The sequence below is a fragment of the Oncorhynchus mykiss genome, chromosome Y (genome assembly GCF_013265735.2).
Source record: "Oncorhynchus mykiss isolate Arlee chromosome Y, USDA_OmykA_1.1, whole genome shotgun sequence".
Classification (NCBI taxonomy): Eukaryota; Metazoa; Chordata; class Actinopteri; order Salmoniformes; family Salmonidae; genus Oncorhynchus; species Oncorhynchus mykiss.
Genome location: NC_048593.1, coordinates 36,190,553 through 36,200,441, shown reverse-complemented (window position 1 = coordinate 36,200,441; position 9,889 = coordinate 36,190,553). Strand labels below are relative to the sequence as shown.

At 44.1% G+C, this 9,889-nt stretch overlaps 2 protein-coding genes and 1 pseudogene across 2 annotated transcripts; 2 read left to right on the top strand and 1 right to left on the bottom strand.

Annotated features, from left to right (window-relative positions):
- Positions 1-1,597: 1,597 nt before the first annotated feature.
- On the bottom strand, positions 1,598-3,581 carry LOC110509451 (annotated as a pseudogene).
- A 486-nt stretch (positions 3,582-4,067) lies between these two features.
- Positions 4,068-5,033, top strand: LOC110510219 (claudin-like protein ZF-A89). The gene has a single exon (XM_021591603.2). The coding sequence runs from the start codon at positions 4,227-4,229 to the stop codon at positions 4,857-4,859; it is 633 nt and encodes a 210-aa protein (XP_021447278.1). The 5' UTR covers positions 4,068-4,226; the 3' UTR covers positions 4,860-5,033.
- A 1,372-nt stretch (positions 5,034-6,405) lies between these two features.
- On the top strand, positions 6,406-8,339 carry LOC110510224 (claudin-like protein ZF-A89). The gene has a single exon (XM_021591613.2). It carries the CDS (start codon positions 6,908-6,910, stop codon positions 7,463-7,465), a length of 558 nt encoding a protein of 185 aa, XP_021447288.1. The 5' UTR covers positions 6,406-6,907; the 3' UTR covers positions 7,466-8,339.
- The last annotated feature ends 1,550 nt before the right edge of the window (positions 8,340-9,889 follow it).

Below are 9,889 nucleotides of genomic sequence, written 5' to 3'. Positions count from 1 at the left end.
TTTACAGAAAAAAAACCTGAATACAACAGATTTCGGCGACACCTCGAGACAATCCGTTTGAGCGCGCCTGGAAACACATTGACGAGGAATCCAGCTTTTTGTCAAATTGACGTCTGATTTGAATTTTCACAGGACAACTTACGCAGCAAGTTTGGATAACTAACTTAGAAGGTTAGGAAAATTAGGTTGTTAGGAAAAGGGTTAGGGTTAGCTAAAATGCCAAATAAAAAAAAATCAACTTTTGACATTAATTTGAAAAAAGATGGATCCTTTCTAGCCATGTCTGTACACACATACAGTAGGCAACAGACCGCACATCTACCAGTTCCTTTTCAGGTGAAAATAAATGCCAGTTTTCCTCAAGACGGGTTTCTGAAAAGGAATATTAAAATAATTTATGTGCTGAGCATCACTAATGATTCAGTTTTCAAAATTCGTTGAGAAAAATGTATATTTAAAAATATATATTAAATAACAACTCTCTAAGAGCAAATAGTAAGTGTCTTTAGTTTTCTGAAGTGCTTCCGTTTTGCAATGTCCTTGCAGATTTTACGGAAAAGTAGGCTAATGTCCCAAAAGGGATAGAAATCTGGGAAAATCCCCCCCAAAACACGATGTTGTCTGTTTACAGTTCGAGCAGAACTCAGTCAAAATTCAAAACAGTATGAAATTATTATTCAATTATTATTCTGATGTAATCGATAGCCATTCTAAATGCGCAAGCTAAACAAACGGCAAAATATAGGCTATAAAGTAAACTAGGCTATAGGCTATAACAATACATAGGCAGAGGTTCCTAAACGTTTTCACTCAGTCCCCCCTTCCAGCATTGGGGAACATCCCGCGGCCCCTGCGCGCTCGCCACGTCTATTTCTATGGGCACAAGCACAGTTCATGACACAAACTGTTCACACCCCTCTTGTTGGTGGATATAATTTTGCAGGTTTAAAGCTTATTTCCTGCAGTTCTACACATTTTTTCATAGGGTGCAAAGAAAATGTTGCCATTTTAAAGCTAATATATATTTTGCCATGTCTAATGTGTATTCATTTGATATTTGAGTGAGAAAAAAAAATACAACAATATCTATGGGCTTAAAACAGCCAAATTAAAAACGTTAGCTGAGATGAGCTAGTTGATCTGGACATTTCTGAAAAGCTAGAAATAACTCTAAGCCAGGGCTGTCCAACCCTGTTCCTGGAGAGCTACCGTCCTGTAGGTTTTCAATCCATCCTCCATCTAGCGCACCTGATTCTAATAGATAGCTGGTTGAAAAGCTGAATCAGGTTAGTTACAACTGGGGTTGGAGGGAAAACCTACAGGAGGGTACTTTTCCAGGAACAGGGTTGGAGAGCCCTGCTCGAAGGTATGAATTGACTAACATGAGGAGGAACTGATTTCGAAATTGCACCTTGTGCATTCTACTAGTACGATTTTCACCCACAGTTTGGGAATTTATGGGCTAAAGCACACATCTATTTTGAAACGAACGTTCCAAAAAAGAGTAGTCAAAGAAACGAGTAGCACAAACAATTCACAAAACGAAAAAAATCTAAAAACCCTTTCCATATATATTTTTTTGTATATGTTTTATTTATTTACAAACTCATAAACTTTCTATCCCCGACGCAGAGGACTTGGGCGCGATGTACTTCGCTCCATTATAGAGGTCTCCCCTCGACGGGCACTGACAGCAAAGGAGCGCGCCCCCGATCAGGAGCGGTCCTGACGTGCCCCATCCGGAGTACAGGGACGCGCCCAGCTCTCTCCTCTGTGAGTCGGGAGTTGTAGAGCGCCCCAGCCACAAGGAAGAACACCCCGGCAGTGATGGCCACCCGGGCCTTGGCCGACTGGTCCCCGACGCAGGTGGTGCATTTCCCTATGACAACCGAGAGCAGGAGCCCGAACAGGGCCAAGAGGATGGCGATGACCATGGCCCGGGCGGCTTGGAGGTCCGGAGGCAAGGAGAGGGGTGAGTCGTAGACCTTACACTGGATACGGCCTGTGCTCTGCACCACGCACGTCATCCACAGAGCCTCCCAGATGGTCTGCGCCAGCACAATGTTGTTTCCGATGAAGGCCGAGACTTTCCACATGGGGAGGATGCAGATGATGTTCCCCACCCAGCCCAGCACCGGGAAATCTGCAGCCCCAAAGATACCATCGTTGCCAGCTACTGCTACTCCTATATGGATCTCCCTCTTCTCCTCCAAAAAGCACACCGAGTGTGTGACCCCTAAAGCAGAATACGGTTATATAGAGAGCCAACCGAGCCCCCTCCATCCTCGGGTGGGCTTTGGCTCCGTTACTAAGAGATCCACACATCTATCACGCTGTCCTGGAGTTCAGGAATGTTCTTCCCACACAGGAAGCCCCTCAATGTGCCCAGCTCTGTGCAAAATCCTGGAAAAACATTCCTACCCTACATAGGACTGTGTCTTGGGCCGTTGCCAAGAGATATGCACCACATTTAAATTCTTATAATTTCACAGCTGAAAAATAGACAGCTCCAATCTGCAAAAGTAGGCTAATCAATTATGAAATAAACTTGTCGCAACGATTCTTGTGCAAAAGTTTATTTGTGCGGGTTTTGGCTTCTAATGGTCTCTCCAGTTTTGCACTGGCTGTCCTACCCAATGCCACAGGTGGAGGTGTGTGTGAAACACAAGATAGCTGTTCCGTGGCTGCTTACAGGCCAATACACAGACTGGGTGTCATCTATGGCTAATTAATTAACCAGACACTATCTGAGCCTTTTTAAAATTATTCAGCGAGCAGGGGAGAAGAAGAATTACACATTATAACTAAAATAATAATGTTACACAATGTATTTTTATATTTGCACTATTGCACAAATTATATATTTTTTTACATCCAAAACCATGAACAGGATTTTTTTTAACATTAAATAATTAGGACACTGTTATCACAAATTGTGTTTTTTGGACATTAACTTTGGAGCCAGACCAGATGGTCGAAACTCAGCAAAGGCCTTTAACAGGATGCAGTAAAGCATGCTGTTGTTATCGAATAAAATATACCTTCCCAATTAAATGTGAAGTAAACTAAATAAAAACACAAAATAGGAAACAAACAAGATCTCAAAAAAAGTTAAATAGGCTGCTCACATTTCATTTGAGATCTAGAACAGCATTGCTTTGTAGGTTTATAGTTTACTTTTGAAAAGGTTTTCTCCAGTCGCGTTATTTTGAAAATGAAGAAAATAAGGAAGGAATGAAAGAAAGAATGGCGGTGTGAAGGAGACGTATTATAGCAGGGACTTTTGCTGCGTTCAAATACTAGTCGGAACTAGGAAACTCGGAACTACAACCAAGTAAGCAAGTGGGACATTTTAGTTTACGCTTTCGAGTATCACTTGAACGCGACAATAGCCCACATGGGAATTTGATTTCCGTTGTTGGAGGTTAAAATGATAATTTATCACAGAAACCACCAGCTCACTCATGAGCATCCATAGCCCATGCGTGGCGAACCTTCAATACTCTCCAAACTGACGCACAGGTTTTACGCACAGAAAGCTTAGCCATTCGGGTTATTTGGAGATCAGTGGATACAACTGCGTATAGTTAACATGCTGCACATGAACGGACTGGGACTAATAGACTGACAGCTGGTATCAATAACAGTAAATTGCGTAGTCAATGTTCAGCACTTTGTGGCGGAAATGGGAACGATGCCTCATTCACGTGCTAGTCGGAACTTGGACATTTCTGACTTGCGAGCTCAGGGGTGTCAAACTCATTTCACAGAGGACCGAGTGTCTGCAGGTTTTAGTTTTTTTTAACTTTCAATTACCAGGTGAGGGGAGTTACTTACTAATCAGTTACCTTAACTCATCAATTAAGTGCAAGGGTGAAGGGAAAACCCGCAGACACTCGGCCATCCATGGAATGAGTTTGACACGTGTGCTAACTGGTTGAGAGCAGCACGTGTATAATAACTACAACCATTTCGGACATTTCTGAGTTTCCTAGACCGACTAGCGTGTGAACGCAGCATAAAATATGGGTAGTTTGGGCAGGCTTATTAGTTTGGTGGGTGTGTATCGGCCAACAAACAGGTGCTTTCAATTGTCACAATTAGTAACCATACCCTGGTAGGTGGGTATAAAGGTTGGAGTCTGTATCCTAACCAAAATAGCTAGCATTCCCACTGCTAAACACTAGTCCTGCCTGTTTTACGTGTGTTTGAGTAGATAGAACGCAATGGCCTCCGCTGGTCTCCAGATTCTGGGCATTGCCCTGGCTATCATCGGTTGGATCGGTGACATCATAATCTGCGCGCTCCCCATGTGGAAGGTGACTGCTTTCATCGGCAATAACATCGTAACCGCGCAGATCTTCTGGGAGGGCCTGTGGATGAACTGTGTGCTCCAGAGCACGGGCCAGATGCAGTGTAAGGTCTACGACTCCATGCTGGCATTACCTCAGGACCTCCAGGCCGCCAGGGCTCTGGTCGTCATCTCCATCCTCGTGGCCGTGATCGGCATCCTGCTCTCCATTGCTGGGGGGAAGTGCACAAACTGCATCAACGACGAGGCGGCCAAGTCCAAGGTGGCCACCGCATCCGGTGTGTTCTTCCAGGTCGCCGGCATCCTCTGTCTGATCCCGGTGTCTTGGTCCGCCAACACCGTCATCAGGGACTTCTACAACCCGCTTCTCACTGACTCGCAGAGGAGAGAGCTGGGCGCGTCGCTGTTCATCGGATGGGGCTCTGCTGGCCTGATGCTCATCGGGGGCGCACTTCTCTGCTGCCAGTGCCCCCAGCGCAAGGAGGGTGGGTACTCTGCCAAATATTCCGCCCCGCGCTCTGCCGCCAGTGGCGCGGCCTACGTCTGACAAGACGGAACCCTGAAGTTGTCTTAAATGGAGACTGATGTAGTAGAAATTATGCATGAATGTGAATCTCTTCGCTTAACTGCAGTGCAACATGGAAATTCAAGTGGGGATTAGAATTGTTTTTTTCATGACATGTTTTAACGATTTATTGCTTTAATAAATGATTGTTCTTTATTCTCGTTGAATTCATGTCTTGGTTCAAGCAGGCTATGGTGTAGACTGGGGTTTAAACTGTTCACGATCTCTTGAAGGTCAGTTCCAATATTGGGCTAAACTAATCTGCCCGTGAGCAAGGCAATTAACCATAATTGCTCCCGGGTTTCCTTTAATGGCTTTTTCAATTCCATGTCCTACTTGTACATATAGTGAGCAGGACTCTCTAACCCCTCTTTTTAAACTTCTGCTACTCTGCTTATCATATGCAGTCACTTTAACGATACCTCTATGTACATACTACCTCAATAAGCCTGACTAACAGTTGTCTGTATATAGCCTTCTCTTTAATGTCGTTCTACTGTTTTTATCTCTATCTACTGTAAGCATTTCACTAAGGTTTACACCTGTTGTCTTCGGCGCACTTGACATACTTTGATTTGACCCCTGCATATTCCCCTGAAGCATAAATATTGAAGTAGGTAAACCATAACGCTTCTCAATGGGGAGTCATTTGTCCAGAACCAACGGCTGAAAATTATTAATTGAACTTAACTTCAATAGCCTAGAACACAAAGATTTTACCGAGTTACAATCCATAAGGACAGTCAATTGGAACAATGACTTGGGCACAAACTATGGATTTCACAACTGGGAATACTGTTATGCATCTGGTCACATGCCTTTTAAAGAGGGGCGTGGATCAGAAAACCAGTCAGTATTTGGTGTGACCATTTGTCTCGTGTGGCATGTCCTTCGCGTGAAGTTGCTGGATATTGCAGAGAACTGGACCTCTGTCCGTACACGTCAATTAAGAGCATCTCAAATGTGTGAGGATGGAAGAGGAATTCCAGGAATTGTGTACAGGTGCTTGCGACATGGGGCTGTGTATTATGCTGAAACATGAGGTGATGGCGGCCGATGAATGGCACGACAATGTGCTTCAGGATCCCGTCACGAAATATTTCTGCATTCCAATTGCCATCAATATGAAATTGTGTTGTCTGTAGCTTATACCTGCCCATTCCACCACCACCATGGGGCACTGTTCTAGTTAACATCAGAAAACTGCTCACCTACACAACACCATATGTGGTCTGCAGTTGTGAGGCCAACTGGATGTACTGAGTGGCCTTTTGTCTCAAGCACAAGGTGCACCTGTGTAATACTGTTTAATCAGATCCTTGATGTCACACCTGTCAGGTGGATGGATTATCTTGGCAAAGTTGAAAGGCTCACTAACAGGGATGTAAACTAATTTCTGCACATTTTAGAGAGAAGCTTTTCATGCATATGGAACATTTCTGGGATCTTTTATTTCACCTCATGAAATATAGGACCAACACTTTACATGTTACATTTATATTTTTGTTCAGTGTATTTCCATGGTAACCACTGTCCACCCTCACACATTCCCATACTGGGGAATCAGGAAAAGCCGGTAACCTGAGCCACAAACTAGCTCAATCCCCTCCCTGTTCTATTTCCTTTCACAATACCTCCAGTGTTACTGACACAAGGAAATGTGCTCTCATTCGACAAACACAGCAACCCTCTCACGGCTGCCTTGGCTTAGATGCAACTTGTGGACTTGTAATCATTGTTAGTTTCAAAGAGGACAAAGGGGATACAATGGTCTGCTCTGCTCTCACAGCTGCCTTGGATTAGCTGCAACGTTTGGATTCATGGACTTTTATAGATAGACTGGAGAATTTGACTTGTCCGCATCTGAACTATCAGGCCTTTTTCCAAGACCAGTCTCATTTTGTAGAGTAGGAAATACAAACTATGCAAAGTCAACCCCACATCGGATCCAACAAGCTAACGACAACGTGGCCATTACAATACTTCCAGAACCCCCTATTGGACACTTTCAACTATTCCGGGGAAGAACGATGAGCCGACAGATCCTTGCCTTTGTCCTGGCCTTCATCGGGTTCATGGGGACCATCGTGATCTGTGCCCTGCCCATGTGGAAGGTAACAGCCTTTGTCGGAGCCAACATTGTCACTGCCCAGGTGTTCTGGGAAGGGTTATGGATGAACTGTGTGATCCAGAGCACGGGTCACATGCAGTGTAAAGCCTACGACTCCCTCCTGGCCTTGCCCCAGAACCTGCAGGCTTCCAGGGCTCTCATCTGCGTCTCCATTGGGGTCAGTGTGCTCGCCATCGGGCTGACTGTAGTTGGGGCACGCTGCACCAACTTCCTCCATGACGACTGGCTGGCCAAGTCGAAGGTTGGCATCGCGGCAGGCGCGGTGTTCATGGCAGCGGGGGTGTTGTGTGTTATCCCCGTAAGCTGGTCCGCTCACACCATCATCCAGGGCTTCTACAACCCTCTGGCCACCCAGGAGAGGAGAGGGGAGCTGGGGGCGTCCATCTACGTGGGGTGGGTGTCTGGAGCTCTGCTCATGATCGGAGGGGGGATGCTCTGCAGCACGTACAGGTGCTAAGGAGGGAGAGGAGGACATTAGTTATGGATGCCAAAAGAGAGAAGAGAGGATATCAAATGCTGGCCTTGTCCTGGATGGATGAGGGGAGGAATGGATAAGGGGAAGAAGGGAGGAGAGAGAGGGCTTTAAACATTGTATGTTTGAGGAAGAGAGAGGATAACACATTCTCTCCTCACTCCCTTAAAGACATGCCTAAGTCTGGGATGATTTAGTCCATATTGCTCCCACCTAGATTATTTTCTTGTGTGGAGATGTATTAGGTGAGGCCTGTAGATTACCTGTGTAGTAACTGTATGGTGAAATTCACAGGAGGGGTGCAGTGACTGCATCCTAAATGGGACCCTATACCCAACATAGTGCACTACTTTTGAACTGCAAAATCGTGCAGGGTAAGGTGAGACGGTACCCCTGAGATACAGTATATGACTGTACAGTATATGTGACGGAGATCAGACTAGGTCAGGTTAGATCAGAATAGGTCAAGTTAGATCAGACTAGGTCAGGATAGATCAGAATCAGGGTAGATCAGACTAGTGCAGACTCATGTTAGATAAGACTCAGTTAGATTAGACTCATCTTAGGTTAGATCAGACTCAGGTTAGATCAGACTAGGTCAGGTTACATCAGAATCAGGTTAGATCCGACTAGGTCAGACTCAGGTTAGATCAGACTCAGGTTAGATCAGACTAGGTCAGGGTAGATCAGGCTAGGTCAGGTTAGAACAGGCTAGGTCAGGTTAGATCAGAAGTAATAAAATGCACTTTGTCTTTGATCAAAACCTAAATCAGATATAGATTATGTTAAGGAAACGAATAATGATTGTAATGATGAGTCGTGATGAACAACATTATCAATAAACTGCTTTCCTACATGACTGAGCATTTGTCTGATTGTATGAAGTGTAGACACAAAATGACACATTTAAGAAGGTACAATTTTAGTTGTATTTATTTTTGCGTAAATATTATGATATTTATATAAATTAAGGGCAGTGTTGACATTCAATGTCATAATTATACAGCACGAGTCAAGTTTGGACACACCTACTCATTCAAGGGTTTTTCTTTATTTTTACTATTTTTTACATTGTAGAATACTATTGAAGACATAACTACTAAATAACACATATGGAATCATGTAGTAACCAAAAAAGTGTCAAACAAATAAAATATATTTAATATTTGAGATTTTTGAAAGTAGCCGCCTTGATGACAGAAGCTAGCTAGACTACTTTGGCTAACGTTAGCTACTAGCTGTGTAAAAGGCCAGGGGATTGTTTGAAAGAGAAACTGACATATACTACGAAAGATGGTCCTCCCTTATTTCTGCTTACCATCACCTGTTATAAAATGACAACAATGCCTTGCTAGCTGACTTACTTTTCTACTGTTTCCAGAAGTACTGTTTCCTGAAGCACTGTTTCCTGAAGCATTCTGCCCTGTTCTGAAAGAACTCCCTGGGTTTACCGTTATGCTGTAGATGTTTGGTCAGGACGTGTCGTTATATTAAGTTGTTCATTTTGATTGAATCATTACCTAGCATTTCCCCGCACAAAACACATTGTGAGCGCACCTCGTTATTTCTCAAAGTTAGTATGAAAGAGAGACAAACTGATCGGTGTATTTGCGTTTCATGACAATAGAGCTTAGTCAGAACTTGTTGCTAGCATGAGTCCATTTGATGACAGCGGTGAGTGATGGCGAGTGGGAATGACAAGTCAGTGGCTCACAGCACATTATCTGCTGCTGAACGACAGCGCTGCAGCGTGTGTCTTAGAGTGATCTTCAAGAAATCTGCATAAAAAAGATGCAGTTAACCCGCAAAGTACACAGGCATCTCCCTCTCGCACAGCTGCCAAACTGAGCAGAGACCGCTGCTAAGCAGAGAGCACCCTGAACAGAGACCGCTGCTAAGCAGAGAGCACCCTGAACAGAGACCGCAGTTGCACTTGGCCAAATCAATTCCAGTAATGAAATAACTCTACATTTACACTGACACGTCACGACCCACCATTAACAGGTCTGTGACCCACCATTAGCAGGTCCGCGACCCACCATTAGCAGGTCCATGACCCACTTTAGAGTATTGAATGTCAAGCATGGATTCAACCACAAAGACCAGGTAGGTTTTTCAATGCCTCGCAAAGACGGACACTGACACAAAAAAAATCTACATTAGAGTTGCTTACCAAGATGACTTTGAATGTTTCTGAGTAGCCTAGTTACAGTTTTGACTTAAATCGGCTTGAACATCTATGGCAATACTTGGCAATGGCAATGATCAACAACCAACTTGACAGCGCTTGAAGAATTAAAAAAATAATAATGGGCAAATATTGTATAATTCAGGTGTGCAAAGATCTCACAGCTGTAATCACTGCCAAAGCGGTTTCTAAGATGTATTGCCTCAGGGGGGTCAATACTT